The following is a 22,317-nucleotide window of genomic DNA, read 5'->3' on the forward strand; positions in this document are numbered from 1 at the left end:
GAAAATTAAAAACAGAAATAAATGACCAATCAATATACGAAGTGAAGTTAAATCCTAATGTAGTAATTCAAATTATGCTTGTGTAGGTATGAAATTTTCTGAAAGACTAGATGAGAAAGAACAAAGGTTAGCTTTGGAGCTGGGAAGTAATGGACGAAGTACAGGACTTAGAGGGAGACTTTTTACTTTGTGCTATGTTCCATATCTTTTTTTTCTTTAAGTTTTTATTTAAATTCCAGTTAGTTAACATGCAGTGTAACATTACTTTCAGGTGTGCATCATGGTGAGTCAGCACTTCCATACCATCACCTGATACTCATCAGGACAAGTGCACTCCTTAATCCCCATCACCTCTTCAGCCCATCCCCACATCCCTTCCCCTCTGGGAACCATCTGTTCTCTGTAGTTAAAAGTCTGTTTCATATCTTTTGAATTTTAAATCATTGACTCTGTGACCTTTCCCTTCTCCCCCATTGAGTGAAATGTAACAAAAATAAGATTTCACATTAAAATAAAAATAAAGGAAACCATTGCATTTATTTTTTGCCAAATAGGGAAGGCTTTATTTTTTTTAATGTCACCTCTTGTGGATAAGGATGTGGGAAGGTCATTCTTACATCACAGCTTTCCTTGTACCTAGCATCCTTGAAGAAGCATCTGTCAATATCTATCAGAATCCCTTAAAACCTATTCCTTTTGACCCAGCAATTCCACCTCTGGCAGTTTCCTATAAGGAAGTGATTGGAGGCACGGACTGAGACATATATGAAATGGTATTTATCATAGCATATTTCATGAAAACAGAGACATAAGTACATATTGAATGTCCAAGAGGAACGTGATTGGGTAGCAGATTTTGGTAGTACATAAGAAAGTAATGTGCACCCGCTTAAATGGTGTCATGGGGAAAATATTTACGTTACACTAAATTTAAAAAACATGTTATGCCATTCATATAATGAGGGTAACCAGTAAGCGTTTTATTTATAAGTGTACAATTAAGGGTACAATTACACTCAAGAGTGAATGGAGGAGCAATTAAATTATTTACTTAATTTCTCACATTTAAAGACTGACAAATTAGTTTTATTTTATTGGGTGACCTTTCATATAGTTCTGTTCAAAAATGATTTCTCAAAATGAAACCATTTCTAAACACACACAGACCTATATCCTTGTATATTTATCTAAATTTGAAATTATTGGCACCTTCAGTTGACTCTTTTGTATGCTTTTATTTGAGAAGGTATTCTCTCTACAGTTGCTCAGAGGAAGTTCTGCTCAAAAGTAGAATATTCTCACTTCTCCATTTTTTTGCAATTTAAAATGTGTAAATATTTTAGCCTGACTATTTTCACAGATGTGATTCTTTTCACTCAGAGTATTTTCTACATAAAACTTTTTTTTTTTAATTCAAGCATAATGAACATACCTTGTTATATTAGTTTCAGGTATATGTTATAGTGATTCAGCAGTTCTAAACATTTCTCAGTGTTCATCAGCCAGTCTGCCCACCCACCTCTCCTCTGGCAACCACTAGTTTGTGCTCTGTATTTAAGAGTTTTTGTTTTTTGTATCTTTTCCTTTGTTCATTTGTTTTGTTACTTAAATTTCATATACGAGTGAACTCATATGGTATTTGTCTTTCTCTGACTTACTTCACTTAGCATTATGCTCTCTAGATGCAACCATGTTGTTGCAAATGGCAAGATTTAATTTTTTATAGTTGAGTAATATTTCGTTGTATCTATATCTATATATATATACCATATCTTTTTAATCCAGTGGAAAAATTGGGTTGCTTCTCTATCTTGGCTTTTGTAAATAATGCTGCAGTAAACGTGTGGGTGCATATATCTTTTTGAATTAGCATTTTCATATTCTTTGGGTAAATACCCAGTAGTGGAATTACTAGATCATATGGAAATTCTATTTTTAACTTTTGAGGAACCTCCATAGTGTTTCCACAGTGGCTGCGTCAGCTTGCATTCCCATCAGTGGTGTCAGACGGTTCCTGTTTCTTCACATCCTCGCCAATACCTTTTCTTTCTTGTGTCGTTGATTTTAGCCATTTTGACAGGTGTGATGATGAGTGATGTTGAGCATCTTTTCATGTATCTGTTAACTCTTGTTCTGTTTTCTTTGGAAAATTGTCCATTCAAGTCCACTGTCCATTTTTTAATTGGATTATTTGGGGGTTTTTTGGTGTAAAACTTCTATTTTTAATTGGCTTTAGTATTTCTTCCAATTTAGCTGATGCAAAATCATAAGTCTTCTCAATTTTTTTCCACTGAAGTATATATAAATATATTTAATTTAAAATAGGAGCTCCATCAAGAGTCTTCCTATAAATCAAGATATACCCATTTAAACATTATACATTGGTTGAATTTACGTCATTTAATTTTTTAGTTCCTTCTTTGCTGAGGTAAATTTCAGTGTCAACCTGTTCACGTGCTTTATTTTTTTTTTTAATATGAAATTTATTATTAAATTGGTTTCCCTACAACACCCAGTGCTCATCCCAACAGGTGCCCTCCTCAGTGCCCATCACCCACTTCCCCCTCCCTCCTACCCCCCCCCCATCAACTCTCAGTTTATTCTCATTTTTTTAAGAGTCTCTATGGTTTGACTTCCTCCCTCTCTAACTTTTTTTTTTTCCTTCCCCTCCCCCATGGTCTTCTGTTAAGTTTCTCAGGATTCACATAAGAGTGAAAACATATGGTATCTGTCTTTCTCTGTGTGACTTATTTGTTTTTAATCATTGCAATACGCTAAAAACTTTATTTCATTCCTTGAATTCATTGATTAAAGATTTTCAATGGACTTTGAACAAAACAAAAACAAAATATAGATCACTTATTATGAAAAACATTTAACACGATGTAGGACACAGGTTGATTTGCCTTGTAAATCAGCAGAAGCTTATCAAACATTTTTAAACTCCAGTTGCTGGTGGTCAGTCCAGAGAGATCATGGTTTTTTGCTTGGTTGTTTGTTTTTGTTTTTTGGTAGTCATTACATATTTTTTGTTCAGTTTCTCTGATACATATATGTACATTTTAATATCTACCCCTTTTATTTTTGATTAGTTGAAAATTACAGCATTTTGATGAAATGATGATCTGGTTGTTTTTGGCAGCTCATCACCTCACCAGTGTTATACCTTCTTCTTAGGGTTTTTTTTTTAACTTTTTTATTTTTCCAAGTTGTTGGAATATAGGTAGATATCAAATTTAACATTTTAGATCGTTCCTGTGAGGTTGGGTGTCAAGTATGTGAACATCTTGTTTAGAATTTAGTGTTTTGAAAAGTGTTTCAATGCACTTCTTCTCAGTGCATTCAATGTTGGGACCTTTGGACAAAGTTTTTAGGTAAGAGGAAGCTGTTAGACTTCCTAGGGACTTTGTGTTTATACTTGACCACATTGTAATCCATTCACCGCACTGATACCTAGGTAGTCTTTCTTAATGGTACGCTTTATTCCTTACATATGATATATTTCTTAAAATCCTTCATGACCTTCCATTACACTCAGAATTTTTTTTTTTTTTAATTTAGCATGGCCTTACCAGAATTCTTGTGTAGTCTGGACTATATCTAGCTGTCGAACCTCATCCTGTATCATTCACTTCCCCTTCCTGAGCTGTAGCCACACCAGCCACCTTCCTTTTCCTCGGGGTCATTGCATTTGTTGTTTCCTCTACTGGGATTTCTCTTCTTCCAGATCTGTTCGTCACTGGCTCTTTCTCCTAATATAGGTTTCAGTGCCAATTGTGTCATTTCAGAAACAGTTTCTCTGAACACTATATATAAAGAACCTTTTAACTTACCTTCTATCACTAGTACTCAGTATTCTAATTTCTGTATGAAATTATCACTATTTAAAATGGTCTTATTTAATGTAGGAGCAGGAATGTTATATGTCAGGTTCAATACTGTATCTCCCAGAGCATACTAGGCACTTAATATTTGGAAATGAATGACTGTTCTGTGTAGTTTACTGTATTCGTATTTCTTCTTTGATTCTCACTTCTAGCTACAAAAAAAAAATTTGTGGTATTTTCCTAGCGTATTTTCAAAGCCAATATGAAAATAGCACCAAATAATTAAAGAACTTTATCTATTTTAATGTTTTCTCAAGACAGATAAATAATAATGTATATTGAATTGGCGGCATACAAGTGGGTATAAAATAAGAGAAAGATTTGTATTTTTACTTCCTCCTGAAAGTAGAAAAGACCCTGGAGAATGGTTTAGAGTTCTCATAGAAATAATCCATGAGCTCTGCTACTTGAATAATTAACCTAGACTTCCTGTTCCAACCGTATCAAACTAATCCTCCCATAACAAAACCAATCATAACAGCTAAGCAAGGCAGTTTAATGGCATTGGAGCAACTAACTGAGGGAGGACTTCTAGGAGAAGGTCACATCCATATAAATGTTGGCTTTTTTCCTGAGGACATGTTTTAAATCATTGTGCAGGCAGAGAGGCCAAGCCTCAAGGGGTGGTCATTTGGGGCAGAGGAGACTATGCTCAGGTAGAGTTGCCAGAGTGGCTGAGGCATGAGAGGCAAAATCTCAAGACAGGAAGGAATTGCAGAGAAATTTCTAAGCCCAGCAATTTATACATTTCCCTCAAATTGTTGGCTGATTCTGTAACTTTATGTGCATGGGGGCAAGACTCAAGGAAACTTAGAAGGAAATCATGGTTAGAGGCTAAAGGGCAAAGAAAAAAATGTAACAGCCACATGGTACTGGGGAGAAAGATATTAGTGTTTAAGGCTGCCAAGGTAAAGGGCGCTTGTTAACACCCCAGACTTCCAGCTGCAGTCCCAGAGGGCACTCCCTAGAAATAGAGGTAAAATGGAAATAGACTCCCCTTAAGTCTGCCTGCACTCAACCTGTGTTTCAGAAGGAACTTAACCTTTAGAAAGAATATAATGTTCAAAGTGTCTGTGCTTTTTCATTTATATAGTCTAGCTTCCAGTAAATTATAAGGCAGGCTGAAAAAAGGCAGGAAGATACCCTAGGAATATATAAGCACAAAAAAAGATGTACATAAGATTATTCACTGTCAAAGTCTTTACTAATAGCAAAATATTAGAAAAATGCTGAAGGACCACCAACAGAGGATTGATTAAATTATGTTTGTGTAATATAGTGGTGTTTTACACATGTATATCAGAATTTGGGGCAGGACAGTTCTTTATTGTATGACACTGACTTAACCATTCTCAGGCACGTTACATCTTTGGCCCTAACACAATAAACGTAAATTGCACCTTCAAGGTTCGATACAACTCAGAATGCTCTCACACATTTTCATATGCCTCTGGGGTGGGGCATTCAAATTGAAAATCATTAATACCATAGAATTTTGTACAGTTGTTTAAAAAAAAAATGAGAAAGTTGTTGATGAGCCAATTATGGAAAGACCCCTGCAGTGTATCTTAAAATGCAAGATGCCGAGCAGTATGTATACTTTGCTATATTTTGTGTAATAGAGGAGGAAATAATAGATATTTGGATTGCTTATATATGCATAGTAATACATAAGAAACTAATGCAAGTGATTATCTGTGGGGCCTGATAGGGTGAAGAGACGTGAGATTTCAGGGATGAAATCTATTTACTTACTGTATACTTTCCTGTATTGTTTTGATTTTTAAAACATGTGGATATAGTACCTATTCAAAAAAAGTTATAAATAATAATCTGTTAGATATAAACAAACTATTGTGTTCGATATAATAATCTCTAAAAGAATTAAAGTTTATGTACTCATTACAAAAATGTTCTGGTCTTTTTCCAATTCTGTCTCCTTTGACCTTTGCCTTCCCTCAGTGGAGTAGGGCGGAACTGGGGCTGGGCATCTGCAGGTAGCAGCATTCTTGCCGAATTTGGTACACTGCACATGGAGTTTGTCCACCTCAGCTACCTGACAGGGGACCCCGTCTACTACAAGAAGGTCAGTTTTCTCACCGCCTTCTCTTTGTTTATCATAAAAGAGTTCTTTAAGATTTACCGAACGATCATTGCTTGGAAAATGTTTGCCTTTCCAGGAAGGTGTATGTCAGTACTCTGGGCCCCCCCCCCCTTTTTTTTTTCTTTTTAAACTATCTAAAGGAATGTCCATTCTCTTTACAATATTTACTGTTATTTGAGAAGTGTAACCACTAGTAGTTTTGTGAAAATTCTGTTGCCATCTCTATTCAGCATCATGTTGCAGTGTCCCTAGCCCCAGAACAAGAAAAACAAAGTGAACAGAAAGTTAAAGAATTGAATTGAATTGAAAAGGAAGAAGGAAAAAAAATAATCATTCACAGATTACATGATTATCCACCTGAAATCTTAAAATAATCTGTATTTAAACTATTAGAAATAAGAGCATATTTATAGTTTTGAATAGAAGATCAATATACGTATGAAAAATCACCAGCATTTCTCTGCACCAACTACAACAGGCAAGAAAGTATCAGTGTTAACAAACATATGTGGTAGGAACTTTACGTGATGGGAGCAAGAGTGTAACTTCCTTACAAATAAGCTTAACAAAAGATAAATAAAGTTCAAAACACTTGAATGACATTGAGGAGGACCTAAGTAAATGGAGAAGGATGTTCTGTTCATGTACAGCTAAACAGTATCATAAAAACTTTAGTCTTTTCCAGATTGATCTGTAGTGTTAATTCAGTGCCACTTAGAACTCCAGTGGCTTCTTTTAAAAAAATGAAACTTGACAAGATTCTTCTAGAATTTATATAGAGGAGAAATGTGGAGTGGGTTTGCATTACCCATATCGACACTCACAGGGAAGTGTTGGTGCATAAAGACAAATAGACTGATGAACAGAATAAATGTTCCTTAAATAGATCCATATATATGTGGAAACATTGTAACAGGGGCAGCATTGCAGATTATAACCATTTGAGGAGCATTAAAGGCTTAAATTTAAAAGACAAATCTAGTGAAGTTGAAAATACATATACCCTGTGACCCAGCAATTCCACTCTTTGATATGTACATTTATACCATACTATACATAGAATAATCATTTGCATTAGCAATTTATATAATAAAATTCAGTACAGCAGTAGGAAGAATTGAATTATATTTATCAATTAAAAGAATATGATACAACCTTTTTTAAAAAGTTAAAAACAAGCAGAGCTGAATAATATGTTTTGTATGGGAATTCAGAAGTGATGAACATAAAACTCAGAGCTGTGAGTACATCCAGGACAGAGTCCGTGCTCTGTAAATGTATAAACAGTGCAGCAAAGGTGTTTGTAGTGTTGCATTTCTTAAATTGGGATGTGAGTGGAATCTGTGTATATTCCTTTCTATGTGTGAGCTGTTTCATCGGTTGAGAAGAATTTGCAGGTAAAGACAGCAGTGAAGGAAGACACAAAATTTTTCTTTTCCTGATGAAATTAACAAAAATCTTAAAGACCGGCAAACATTTATCCATAGCAATGAAAGGAGGAGAGGCTGCAGTCTCATGTCATAAGTATGTGACAGCCAAGAAGCAGAAAGCTTGTGGCATGGTACTTAAGTCTGTTTCCCACCTTGTTCTCAACCCTTACTGGGCAAAGGAAGCACGTCATCAGATTCCTGGCACTCCCCATCAGTCCGTCTCACAGAGGACACCAGTGCGGAGGGTGTGGGGTGTTCACTTGTCCACAGCTCCCGAGGGGTCTTGCCTCCATCTTCCCTGAACACTGGGACTCCAGATCTCAGATTGTGTCCAGGAGGGGAGGAATACTCCCCTCTCACCCACCCGACACAGTAGGGATGAATTCAGAGACACTGCAGCTGTAACATATCAAACCAAAGTTCACGTCAGAGCCGACCCTGTTAAACGTGAGCAAGACGCAGAGGGAAAACGTGGCAAGTATATAAACATACTGCAACAGGGTAGTAACAAAACCGTGGTGGTAAATAGCATGTAAGAGACTGATAAAGAACCCACTTTCAAATTTCATGAAGTCACTGTAATTTATACTATAATAGCAAGTGAACTCAGTAAAATTATAACTCAAAAGAAATAATGATACAAAAAGATTGCAGAACTGAAGAAACAAATTGAGATCTTAAAACGTTATATTTCTATTAATAAATAAACGAAAAACAACAAAGCAGTGACTTTATATAATTGAAAAACGATTTACTAACGTGGAAAAGCAGGAGACCATCATAGTGGAAACCAAGAAAAAGCATGAAGAGATTAAAAGCTGATAAATGTATAAAATGAAGGTAATCTAGCATATGGTATTTCTGAAGTAGAGGATCTGACAGATAGGAATCACCTAAAAGTGACAGGAAGGAGAGAGAGAACTGCAAATTCCCTTTTTAACAGAATTGAGAGATACTTGATATTTCACACCACAAAATAAGAGAAAAGGTTGCCGTAATCAAGGGCAGAGAGGTTTGGGAAACAAGAGAGGATATTTGTGGCTGCAGATTTCAAGAATAAAAAACCAGAAGAGCATAGTTCCCTGAAATAAATGGTATGTCTAGAGGTGCAGAACCGAAGTCCTCATTAGCAGCATTGAGAACAGGGTCACGGACTGATGGTGGGTGCTTCTTTGGACCCTTCTACAGGCGTGTTGAGAAGCTAGGATAACAGAATTCTCAGGAAACTTTGGTGAGGGAAGAGAATGCATGACACATTTTCTTTTATGAGCAGTGCTACCGCATTGCTAGTCTCGGTTATCTGGGGAAAAGCAAAGGCGTCCGGTCTCTTCCTGGCCTTTTATGTCATCCTTGTGTAAATAGCTGGTTCAAGGAAAATAACAATGAGTAATTCATCAGGAAAGAACAAGGATAGAATTTATACAGAGGTATATTATCAGAAAAAAAGAGGGAAGGAACAGGATATATAAGAGATGCCCAAAAAATACTTCTCAGGAAATAGCAATTAAATCCTGACCGAACATTGCCATGAGAGGGAAGATAATGAAGCCCTCCTCTCTGTGAAACGAGTGTATCAACAGAAATAGAGTGCTCAGAGACAGTTAAGATGTGCTATTGGTAACAAATTGCAAAAAAACAGTTACCACCAAAAATGAAAGCCAAATTGGAAGCAGTACAAAGGAGGTGTTCAAAGACAATGATGGACTTAGAAGACAAAATTGAGATAAGCTAGTAAAGGTATCGACAGTAAAAAAGAGATGGATAAAAAGATTCAGAAAGGAAAGGCAGCTGAAAGAGGCAGAGAGGATTCAACGTACGCCTAATTTTCAGAAGACAAAAGAAGGTAATATTTTATTATCCCTAATGGCATCATTTCAAACTGCCTAATCGTGGTTCACGGAATTATTCAGATTGGGATTGTACATAGAGTTGGTCTCAGCCTTGAAAGAACACAGACAACACACCATCCTTGGGCCAGTTCCTAAAACCGCCTAATGACAAAGTCCAGCCAAATGAAAGATGACCAAGACATTGTCCTAACAGGATTTGTGCTGTGCTCAAGCCAGAAAATAATGAAGTATATATAAGGTTCTGTGAAGATGTTTCCCCAAGTCATGCATACTGAGCAGGTTATCCTTCAGAGGTAAAAGGAACATTCTCAAATAAGAATACAAGGAGTAGAATACATTTGTGCACTCTCAAAATCCATCCAGTGTATAGATGAATGCAGATAAAGTCCCTGAGAAAGTTTCTAGCTTCTTAATATATTTTTGTGATTTCTTTCCTCCGTAGCTTTAGGGAGATCTTTCAGGAATCAAAATTTGGGGGATTTTAGGAATTTTCAGGATTTCTATTATGGGATCGATATTTAGAGTTCAGTAATTTAGTTCACTTTTTCACCTATTCAGGTTAGTTTCATACTTCTTATTATAAATGTCCTTTTATGATTCCATTTCTTTGAAATTATTTCTGTTTTTATATTTAGATATGTACATATTAAATGTGTCTGGAATGATGTGTATTACTGATGTTTCTGATGGTTATTTCTGGATAGTAAAATGTTGGCATTTAAATTAGTTTTTTTCTGTGCTCTTCATATTTTCAATTGTTTCTTGAATTTTAAATAATGGTGGTATATCATCTGGTAAAAATAACGAGTCATTTATAAAGTAGAAGCCTTTCCTGACCACTACCACCACCACCACCACCACCACCACACACAGACACACAGACACAGACACAGACACACACACACACACACACACACACACACACACACACACACGGGAGATGGTGTAGGTTCTGAGTGAGGAAAAACCACAAAGCCTAGTTGACATTTACTTTATTAATTGTATTCTTTATTTTTGTTAAGGTCATGCATATTCGGAAACTACTTCAGAAAATGGATCGTCCAAATGGTCTTTATCCAAATTATTTGAACCCAAGAACAGGTCGCTGGGTCAGTGTAAGTATTTCTAGTACAGCCGATGCTATGTCAAAAGGTTATTTGTCTGGAGACTAGCTTGATGTAGTGAAAAGTCCATCACACATATGGTTGGAACCCCTCAGCTTCTAACCCTGTGATCTGCTAGTGCCATTACCTTTGGCAAATTTCTAATCTTTGGTCGCTTCAGTTTTTCTACGTGTAAATGGAAACACTAATAACCTGTGTCACAAGCAGTATTTTACTCCATTGATGTGTAAGTACTTTGTTAAAAATAGTGCCGCCTTTGCAAAAAAAAAAAAAAAAAAAGGTTCCCCCTATTTATAAACCCTAGCTTCATGTAAATAAGAGCATTGCTTTGGATAGGTATTTATTAAAGGAATATGAAGAACAAACAAGGGTCTTAAATGATTAGAAAGGGGGGGCGCAGTTGCTCTTGGACAAGATTTGTCCAGTCATTTTAACAGAAGATACCAGGTCTTATTATTCAGATTCTGTGCCAAATGCTTGGATGAAACTAGAGATGAGGGATAACTATGTAGAACTTGGTCTGAGTTTAGGGAGCTCCCAGGCCAGCAGGGGAAGCAGACACACTTCAAAGTCGTTGGAGCTGGAATATAATGTGGTAAGTGTCACGGTACAGACATGTACCAGTTGTGATGTGAGACTGGCAGAAGTGACTTCCTCGGTGAGGAGAAGGTATTTTGTTTGATGAGAGGGTGATATTTTAAAGCTTTAGAATTGATCTTCGAAGGAATAGATTTTTTTAAAATAACAAATGTTGCGGCGCCTGGGTGGCTCAGTCGGTTAAGCATCCGACTTCGGCTCAGGTCATGATCTCATGGTTCGTGGGTTCGAGCCCCACATCGGGCTCTGTGCTGACAGCTTAGAGCCTGGAGCCTGCTTTGGGTTCTGTGTCTCCCTCTCTCTCTGTTCCTCCCCTGCTCTCACTCTGTCTCTCTCTCAAAAATAAAGGTTTAAAAAAATTTTTTAAACAATAAATGTTTATTTGGAAATGTGGAACTTGCAGAATTGAAATAAAATATGGGTTTACCAATGGTATTCTCTCTTGAAAGATAGAGAACGAAAACAAAGAGTAGAACGTGTTACTTTGCCCCTAGTATGACATAGTTGGGTTATTTTTGAGACTAATGAAATCATAATGAAACAGTAGAAAATGAGGTGAAAATAACAATCTCTTAATTTTATGTATGGAAAATAATGTTTAATCCATCAGTGAGAAATTATGCTGGTGTTTGCTACCAAGAGTAGGAAAACATTTGTCATGGAATCTTGGGGGCTCCTCTCAAGGAAATTGTCTTTTATTTTGTGAAAGGAAAGCACAGTGGTCAGTAGAGTTGTGTCTTTCGTGGATCTGGGAATAAATCTCAGTCTTTGGTTCCTCTTCTGTACTTTTCTTTTTCCTCTTCTGGAATTCTTTACATGTAGCTCATTTTTGTCTTTATTTTGAAGAAAATACAAGATCTGTGCCTCTACTGAGTGGAAATGATACTTTTTTGGAAAAAACAAAACCCCAAAGACAGCATTGCTAAAATATAAAAATGTGCTTTTCTTATTCCAGATAAGGATGACTGGTTTGGATGTCTGCTTAGTAACTTGGGTGAATTTTATTAAAATTCTAAAGTACATTTCCCTCTTAGAGTTTTATTAAGATTTGGGAATAACTCTAATATCAGTAAAAAATTATGTTCAGTTCCTTCTTTACATCATATGCCAGTGTATGTTCTATAATGTAAAGCTTAACTTGAACTGTAAAAAATAACAACATAAAAATACTAGATTTTTTTTTTTTTTTTTTGTAATCGGGAAAACCTTCTCCTTAAAGAAAAGGTATCAGTTTTTACTATCCAAATGTTAACCTCTTACATTTCCTAGGAAAGGCATATAACAAGCTAAGGAAATACATTTGATTGTATTTGGAAAACAGAGTGTTCATATCTTCTGTATATCAAGAACTCTTATAAGATAATAAGAAAAAAGATAATCATCCTTAATAGAAAGATACACTGAGAAAAATCGGTTCATGAAAAAACAGAACACAAATGGACAATAAACAGATGTGCATTTTTAATCCTAAAAGTGGTGTTACTGAAGATATGTGGTATATGGAGACAATGTAATGTGACAACATCCTCTTTCTGTACAGACTGGTACTATATATATAAATTCTATATAATTTACTATATAAATTCTATAGTAGAATTTGCAACACTACCATCTTTGGTGTCCTATTTGTAGAGATCTTTGTCCCTCTCTTCCCGCTTCACCACCACCATAAATCAATGCAGCTTTTATTTTATTTATTTTATTGAAGTGTAGTTGACATACAATATTATACGGTTGACCTTTGAACAATGTGGAGATTAGGGGCACAGTCGGAAGTGGGAGTTTGACTCCCACCCAAAACTTAACTACCAGGAGCCTAGTAGTTGACTGAAAAGCCTTACCAATAACAAACAGTTGATTAACACAAATTTTGTGTGTTATATTCTTAAAGTAAAGCTACATAAAATATTAAGAATATCACAAGGAATAGTAAATACATTTACAGTACTATACTGTATTGAAAAAAAATCTGCATGTAAATGGACCTGCACAGTTTAAACCCATGTTGTTCAAGGGTCAACTGGATTAGTTTCAGGTATACAACATAGTGATTCCCAATGCAGCTTTTAAACAGAAGACACTATTCTTTATCTATTAAATTAATAAAGGAAATGGGCATATCCCTGTATCCAGAGCTTCAAAAACTGAAAAATTTGTATGCCCTTTGAACCAGTGACTTATTTCTAGGTATTTATTCCAAAGAAATTTGGACATATATATATACATATATATGTTTCTATATATATGTATATATACACACACACATACACACACACACACACACACACATATATATATATAAAGTTTATTTGCAATAACTTTGAAGTTTTTTATAATATGAATAATTTGGAACATTCTAAACCAGTCTTGTCCAATAGAACTTTCTGTAATGAGAAAAATGTTCTATATCTGTGCTATCTGTATAGGCGTCACTAAATGCATATGCTGTTGAACACTGGAAATGTTAGTACAGATGTAGAGCTGCATTTAAATTTTATTTACTTTTAGCTAATTTAAGTAAATAGCTACTTGTGACTAGTGCCTGTTGCATTGGACAGTGCAGTTTTAAACATCCTATGAAAGAGATTTAGTTAAATAAATTGTAGTACCTTCAGATATAATATACTATGCAGCCATTAAAAGTTAGGTTACAGAATACTTGGCTTAGATAAATATGTTATCTGTGTTTTTTCCTTAATGCTTGTTTTTATTTTCTTCTTTTTATCTGTATTAATCTAAATTTGATAATGGACATCTATCAGTTTTAAAGTAAGATTAAAAACATTTTTTTAAAGCAGCTTTATTGAGAAACAGCACATGTGCCATATAATTTACCCATTCAGAATATACAGTTGAATGGGTTTTAGTATTTATAACCATCCTCAACATCAACTTTAGAACATTTTCATTAACCCCCAAAGGAATCCTGTACCATTTAGCTATCACCCATCTATTTGCCTATTCCCCACTCTCCGCAGCTTTCAACGTTTATTTATTTTTGGGACAGAGAGAGACAGAGCATGAACGGGGGAGGGGCAGAGAGAGAGGGAGACACAGAATCGGAAACAGGCTCCAGGCTCTGAGCCATCAGCCCAGAGCCCGACGCGGGGCTCGAACTCACGGGCCGCGAGATCGTGACCTGGCTGAAGTCGGACACTTAACCGACTGCGCCACCCAGGCGCCCCACTCTCCGCAGCTTTAAACAACTACTAATCTATTCTTGTGTCTCTCTAGATTTGTCTGTTCTAGACTTCTCATGTCATCCACATACTGTGTGGTCTTTTGTGATTGGCCTCTTTGATTTAGCAAAATGTTTTAAAGATTCTTCCATATTATACCTTGTATCAGTACTTGGATTTTTTAATGCCTGAATAATTCTCCCATTTTATGGATATACCACTGTTGTTTATCCATTCATCAGCTGATGACTTTGGGGTTGCTTCCACCAGGTTATTTTTCACTGTTGTTCCTTTTTTTTATTGATTGATAGTTGACATACAATATTATATTAGTTTCAGGTATACCACATAGTGGTTCTGTGTTTTTATACATTATGAAATCATCACCTTGATAGGTCTAGTTACTGTCTCTGTACAAAGTTATTACTATATTACTGACTGTATTCCCCTATGCTATACATCATATTTCCACGACTTGTTTATTTTATAACTGGAAGTTTGTAAATCTTAATCCCCTTCACGTGTTTCTCCCATTGGCCCCCCCCCCCTTTCTGGCAACCACTAGTTCTGTGTATCTGTGAGTCACTTTTTCTTTAATTTTGTTTGTTTTTTTTAGATTCCACATATAAGTGAAATTATACAGTATTTTTTTTCTCTGTATGACTTCTTTCACTTTGCATAATACGCTCCAAGTCTGTCTATATTGTCACAGACGGCAAGATCTTATTCTTTTTTGTGGCCAAGTAATAGTCCATTATATATGCACTACATCTTCTTTATTTATTCTTCTATGGATAAACACTGAGGTTGCTTCCATATCTTGGCTATTGTAAATAATGCTACAATGAACTTAGAGGTATGTACATCTTTTTGAATTAATGTTTTTGTTTTTAATTTTTGAGAAACCTCCATACTGTTTTCTGTAGTGGCTACAGCAATGTACATCCCTACCAACAATGCACAAGGGGGTCCCTTTTCTCCACATCCTTATGAGCACTTGTTATTTCTTGACTTTTTGATAATAGCCATTCTGACAGATGTAAGGTAGTATCTCATTATGGTTTTGGTGTGCATTTCCTTGATAATTAGTTACGTTGAGCATCTTTTCATGTACCTGTTGGCCATCTTTATGTCTTCTCTAGAAAAATGTCTCTTCAGATACTCTGCACATTTTTTAATTGGGTTATTTGTTTTGTTTTTTTGTTATTGAGTTGTATGAGTTCTTTATGTATTTTGGATATCAACCCCTCACCAGGTATATCGATAGCAGATATTTTCTTCCCACTCAGTAGGTTGCCTTTTCATTTGGTTGATGGTTTCCTTCACGGTGCACAAATATTTTTTAAATCTATTTTTGATGTTTTATTTATTTTTGAGAGGGAGAGGGAGAGAGTGGGAGCAGAGGAGGGGCAGAGAGAGACAGACAGAATCTGAAGCAGGCTCCAGGCTCTGAGCTGTCAGCACAGAGCCCAACATGGGACTTGAACCCATGAACTGCAAGATCATGATGTGAGCTAAAGTCGGACACTTAACTGACTGAGCCACCTGGGCACCCCACAAATATTTTTTTAAGTTTAATTATCTATTTTGAGAGAGGTGGAGAGAGCAGGTGTGGGGAAGGGGCAGAGAGAGAGGGAGAGATGGAATCTCAAGCAGGCTCCCTGTTGTCAGCGCAAAGCCCAACACGGGGCTCAAACTCATGAATTGTGAGATCATGACCTCAGTCAAAATCAAGAGTTGGCTGCTTAACCAGCTGAGCCACCCAGGCATCCCTGTGCACAAACATTTTTAAATAAAAAAGAGGATGTCATTTTCCACATCAAAATCTTAGAATACTGAAAAAAAATAACTCACTGTCTGAGAATTGCCAGCCTTTAAAATGATGAACAGTATAGCATTCACAGCATCTTAATTATTAAAAATACAACTTTTTCTCTTAAATAGTACTGTGAAAATTGAGTAATGACATGAAAAAGAATGAAATTGGGCCCTTACTTTATATACAAAACTTAGCTCAAAATGCATCAAAGACCCTAAAAATAAGAAATAAATTATAAAACTCTTAGGAGGAAACAGGGACAAATCTTTATGACCTTGGATTTGGCAGTGGTTTTTTTCAGAAGCAGAAGCAACAAAAGAAAAAGTAGTAGATAAATTGGATTGTATTAAAAGTAAAAACTTGTGCATCAAAGGACTGTCATGACAGTGGAAGACAACCCACAGAATATGAGAAAATATTTGCAAATCACATATCTGATAAGAGTTTAATATCCAGAATTTATGAAGAACTTCTACAACTCAGCAACGAAAAGATGGTTAAAAAATGGGCAAAGAACTTGAATAGACATTTCTCCAAAGAAGATCTGCAAGTGGAAAATAAACATGTGAAAAAGATGCTCGTTATCGTTAGTCATTAGGGAAAGGCAAGTCAAAAAAGCACTATGAGATTCCACTTCATACCTACTATGATGGCTGTCATCAAAAAGACAGAAAATATGTGTAAGCAAAGGTGGGGAGAAATTGGAATCCTTATACATCGCTGCTGGGAACGTACACCGTGAAAAACAATTTGGTAGTTCCTCAAAAAGTTAACTACAGAAAACCCACTGTGATCCAGCAATTTAACTCCTGAGTATATACCCCAAAGTTTGAAAGTAAGGACTGAGATACTTGTATGCTAACGTTCACACAACCGTTATGCACAGTAGCCAAAGTAGAAACACCCAAAGTGTCCAACAGATGAATGAACGAACACATTGTGGCACATGCACACAATGGAGCATCGTTTGGCTGTGACAGGAATGAAGAGCTGCCACACGCTGCCACACAGATGAGCCTGGAAGGCATTGTGATAAATGAAAAAGCCCAGTCACAAGAAGGACAAGTCCTGTATGATTGCACTTTACCAAATAGTCTAAAGCAGTCAAGTTCATAGTCAGAAAGTGGATTAGTGGTTGAGACTTGGGTGAAAGGGGAGGTGGGAATTATTACTCCACAGGTACAGAGTTTCTCTTTGGGATGATGAAAAAGTTTTGGAAATAGAGCTGTACAACATTGTGAATGTAATTAATGCTCCTGAATGGTACACTTAAAGCATGATTAAAGTGGCAACTTTCACGTTACATATATTTCGTCACAATTAAAAAATGGCAATAAAATATTTCATTCTTCCTTTTCTTCTCACAATAAATTCAAATTACTTCTTCAGAATATATTCACACATAGCAGTTATTAATTTTGAGAATGTTACAGAAAGAACAATTCACTGGTTATTTTAGCAAGGGGACTTCAAAATCCTAGGGAAACTATCCTAATATCCTTTTAGCAGCTGTGGTCTTCACTAAATTGTCCAATTTGTTCCTTTTAATGTTTTTGTATATTTTATATCAGCTTCAGAAAAGTGTATCAAATCCATTATTGTCTTTGAGCACTATACATCTGTCACATCTATAAATAGTCTGCAAAACAAACAGTGAATCGAACTGAAATTTAACAATCCAGCTTTGGCTGACTGTATTGTAATTAGAGTAATGGTGGTGTCTGCGACATGCACATAGCAATCACAGAGAATAATTACTGGTAATTACCTTCAGGAAAAGTACTTGGCAACAGATATAAAAGAACATAGTAAGGAACCTAGATTTAAAGGCACATTATTAGTATTTTTTTCTCTTTTCTCCTCTTTGTTTTCTCACTGGCTTTCCAAGCACAGGGCTTAGCCTATGCCATATAATGACTAAAGGGAAGAAAATATAGGAAATTGTTCATTACAGATTCAGTATGTTTTATACTACTAAATTAAAAATCATGGAAAAAACAAGTATGGGTATGAGTTAGAAGACTAACCCTGGCTTTCCTGCTTAATAATTTACTGTAATAATTTAGATGAGTTATTTAACTTCTTCATGCTTTTTGTTTCTTCATCTGTTCTCATTATCCTTTTCTAATAGGATGATCATGTAGGTCATATTTTTGAGGTACTGTGTTTGAAAATGCCTCATAATCCATGACATGATACAAATATCAGCTTTTATTCTAGAATTTCCTATAAGAAAACTTCAAAAAATACGTTCCGTTAGAAACCTGCCATTAACTTAATAACATGCTGAGGCAGATCGTACGAATCATTGATATTTAGTAGTGCTTTATGATGTGTTATCAATGTCTACATCTCCAAAGGACCTGAGAGTGACATGGTTCATCAGATTTGACACCTGGGAAGACATGATTCAGTGGTTTAGCAAGGTCAGACTACTGGGTGATAAATTCTGAGGTTACCATGAATCTCAGGCTTCGGCTGTTTATTCATTTATTAAGCATATAATCTTCAACTAGAGCAACAGCTTAGAAGAGCTGGAGAGAACCTCTTTGTTGTCCTAGAGCCTTGGTAACTTAGAACTAAATCTGTAAACCCTGGCAGTAATTCACAGACCTAAACAACATCTCCCCTAAATCATGATACCAAAGACTTTTGCCTTTCTCTGCTAATTCCCCTGTTATTTTACCTCCTTTAATTCCTGTATGTCTCCGTTATCTTGTTTTCTTTCCTGCTCATTTGTTAATCCTTTCTGTAGATGACACCATGCCTAGAAATATTTGTGGGTGGCTAGGACAAAATAGAAAATGCCCAATGTGTTACTTGAATGACTCTTGGGTAAGTGTCATGCCCCAACGTACCATTTGTGTTCTTTAATCACTCCCTGCAAACTCCCATGGCTCAAATCTGTTTCATATATTGATAACTCCCAAGTGTATATCCCCAGTCTCTCGGGATTTCCACATACCTGATTGTCTGTTTGTCACATCTATTTGGATATCCAGCTAGTGCCTCAAATTCCACATGCCCCAAATTTAAACTCCTTCTACTTTAAATCATTTCCTCCTTCAGTATTATCAATTTCAGTGAAGAGCACCATTGTTCACCCATTTGCCCAGCCAGAAATCTAGACATCATCCATGATTTCTCTTTTTTCACTTTTTTTTTTCAGTAAACATCTGATAGGTTTCAAACTCAAAGAGTATAGTATCTTCAAGAAAGATTATTCAGTTTTAAGATGTTAATAAACATTTAAATTCAGTTGAAGGGTAGATATTATAGATAAAACCAGCCAAGAGGGGGAGGATTCCTGAGAAGGAAGCAGAAGTAGGTAGGGTCCAGAGCTAGATGGAGTATGTAGAGAAGGGGTATTTCTTCCTCTTTAATAAGCAAAGCGAACAGATAAAATGATAGTTGGGGGTGCAACAAGTTGAAAGATACGTTTTTAGGGTTTCCTCTCTCCCCCATCAGTGGTCTATATTTTTCTGTGAATTAGGAAGCAGGGTTGTATGCTGAGAGTAGGCAGAAGGTAGAGCTGTAGGGGACTTTTGAAGAAGAGATTTCAAATACCTGCTTTAAGGACTGGGAAAGAACAGTAATCAAGAAGTCACGCTAAAGTTGACAGGCAATGTTGGGGTTCTCATTCATGGTGAAAGTTGCGAATTTGGGGATAATAGTAGAGCAGACTGACAACTGGGCTAGTGTTTTACCTGGTTGGGTGCAACAAAACAATGGAGCAAGGATCCTGAATATTTGGACAAGAGGATTGGTGACCTGTTGCTTCTTTTCGTATCCAGCCTAGACTGCATAGAATCCAAACCAATGGGGGAGTATTTGAGTACTTTACCTTCTATTTTATCTGTCCTTCAAATCCCAAAACTTGTATCAACCCAGCCATCTACCTTTCCCATTTGTAGACTCAGCTGAGCATTGCTGATGAAAATCATCTGTAGTTATGTTGAAGTTGCTATAAATTTATAATTTCCAATTCCACCTGGATCTTTTGTACCTCTGACAGTTCTTTGATCAGTTTACTTCTCTTGCTTACTCTTCCAAATCTTCTATACAAACCTCCTATCCATCCCCAACTCACTTTTGACCATTTCCTTATTTTCAGTTTCCTGAGCAATTTTATTTAGGTATATCTTGATTAAAAAGTTTTATGGTGTATTTATAGAGGTTTAAAAAAATTTTTTTTGAATTCCAGTGTGATTCTCAGTATTTTTTAAATGGAGTTAAGTTTGTTGCATTACTGATAGGACTAATTTCAGGTATCTTTTTTGTTTTGTTTACTTGCTTTTTTAATAACAGCTTTATTAAGGTAGAGTCAGGGAGCCTGGGTGGCTCAGTAAGTTAAGTGTCCCGATTCGATTTCAGCTCAGGTCATGATCTCACAGTTTGTGAGATCTAGCCCTGCGTTGGGCTCTGCACTGAGAGTGCAGAGCCTGCTTGTGATTCTCTCTCTCCGTCTCTGCCCCTCCCCTGCTTGCATGCCCGCTCTAAATAAACAAACAGGTGTCATTGACATATAATAAACGGTACATGTTTAAAGTGTACAGTTTGGTAAGTTTTTAAATGAGTATATACCTATGGAATCATCACTGCAATCAAAATAATGAACCTATCTATCACCTCTAAAGGTTTCCTCATCCCCCTTTATGATTCTTCTTTCACTCCCCTTCTCACTTCTTCCTTAAGCAACTGCTGATCTGCTTTCTTTCGTCATAGATACATTTGCATTTGTAGAGCTTTGTATAAATGGAATCCTTTGTATGCTTTATTTTTGTCTGGCTTCTTTCACAGAGCATGATTATTTTGAGATTTGCCCATGCCGTGTTTATCAGTAGTTCTGAGTAGAGTTCTACTTTCTAGAATACCGTGATTTGTTTCTCCGTTCACCTGTTGATGATCATTTGGGCTGTTTCCACTTTGGGGTTATCACAGACAAAGTGCTATGAGCATTGACATACAAGCCTTCATGTTGACGTACGTTGTCATTTTTGTTGAGTGAAGACCTGGGAGTGAATGTTTGTATCATAATGGTAGGTGTGTATGCTTAACTTAGTAAAAATTGTCCAACTCTTTTCTGAAGTGGATGTACCATATTCCATTCCCATGAGCAGCGTTCCTCCACACATGCACCAGCACTTGACATGGTCAGCCTTTTCCTTTTAGCCACTGTAATAGGTGATTAACACTTCCCAAATCACCAGTGAGATGTCTTTTTCATGAGCTACTTCCCATCCATTTATCTTCTTTGGTGAATTATCTGATCAGACCCCTCTCCGGTTGCCCATTTTGTAAATGGATGTTTTCTCTCAGTCTTTGACTTGTCTTTTCATTCTTTAACAATGTTAAAGAAAAAATATTCCAATTATGAAGTGCCATTTTATCAGTCTTTTTTAATGAATTATTCTTTTGTGTCATATCTAAGAAATCTTTGTCTAACTCAAGGCCACAAAATTTCCTCCTGTGTTTTCTTCTAAAAGTTGCAGAGCTTTAGGTTTTATATTTTGGTCTGTGATCTGCTTTCAGTTGATTTTTATATAGGTATCAAAGTTCTTTTTTTTTTTTCTTTCGTTCTTTTTTTTTTTTTCTCTTTTGCATGTGGGTGTCTGATTATTCCATACATCCATTTGTTGAAAAGACTGTCTTTTCTCCACTGCATTGGCTTTGGCTTTGCACCTTTGTCAGAAATCAGTTGTACATATAGGTATAAGTTTTTGGATTCTTTTCTGTTCTGATGGCCTATTTATGTATTATTATGCCAATGCCATGCTGTTTTGATTACTCTAGCTTTATTACGGGTATTGAAATCAAGTAGGATTAGCCCTCTGAGTTTTTTCTTTCTCCAAACTGTCTTGGTTATCTAAGTCCTTTACATTTCCATATTAATTTTAGCGTCACTTTGTCAGTATTTATAGAAAACCCTGCTGGTATTTTGATTGGGAAATCATTTGGGGGAAATCGACATCTTAACACTGTTTGACAGTTGACATCTTCCGGCCTGTGCACAGCTTGTATCAGTCTCAACATTTATTTAGGTATTCTTCACCACTTCTCTCAAATATTCTGTCGCTTTCTGTGCACAGGTCTTTCATGTGTTTCACCAGATTTACCTGTAGATGTTTCATATTATTGATGCTGTTAAAAATGATACTTTAAATTCCAGTTTCTTATATTTTGTTGCTAAAATATGGAAATAAAATTGATTTAGTATGTTCATCTTGTGTCTGCAACTTGCTAACCTCAATATTTAGTTCTAGTAGCTTTTTTGTAGATTCCATTGAATTTTCTTCATAGATGACCTTATTATCTCTACGTAAAGAT

The 22,317-nt window shown here is 36.0% G+C and overlaps 1 protein-coding gene across 1 annotated transcript in view; it reads left to right on the forward strand.

Moving 5' to 3' along the window:
* The window catches only part of MAN1A2 (mannosidase alpha class 1A member 2), a 179,183-nt gene that overhangs the window by 101,130 nt on the left and 55,736 nt on the right, over window positions 1–22,317 (forward strand). The window contains exons 7-9 of the mRNA XM_043575954.1: window positions 5,850–5,973; window positions 10,294–10,380; window positions 15,557–15,563. Of these exons, the coding sequence (XP_043431889.1) occupies window positions 5,850–5,973; window positions 10,294–10,380; window positions 15,557–15,563 (218 nt within the window). The remainder of the gene's footprint in view (window positions 1–5,849; window positions 5,974–10,293; window positions 10,381–15,556; window positions 15,564–22,317) is intronic.

Source organism: Prionailurus bengalensis, chromosome C1 (assembly GCF_016509475.1).
Source record: "Prionailurus bengalensis isolate Pbe53 chromosome C1, Fcat_Pben_1.1_paternal_pri, whole genome shotgun sequence".
NCBI classification, from domain to species: domain Eukaryota; kingdom Metazoa; phylum Chordata; class Mammalia; order Carnivora; family Felidae; genus Prionailurus; species Prionailurus bengalensis.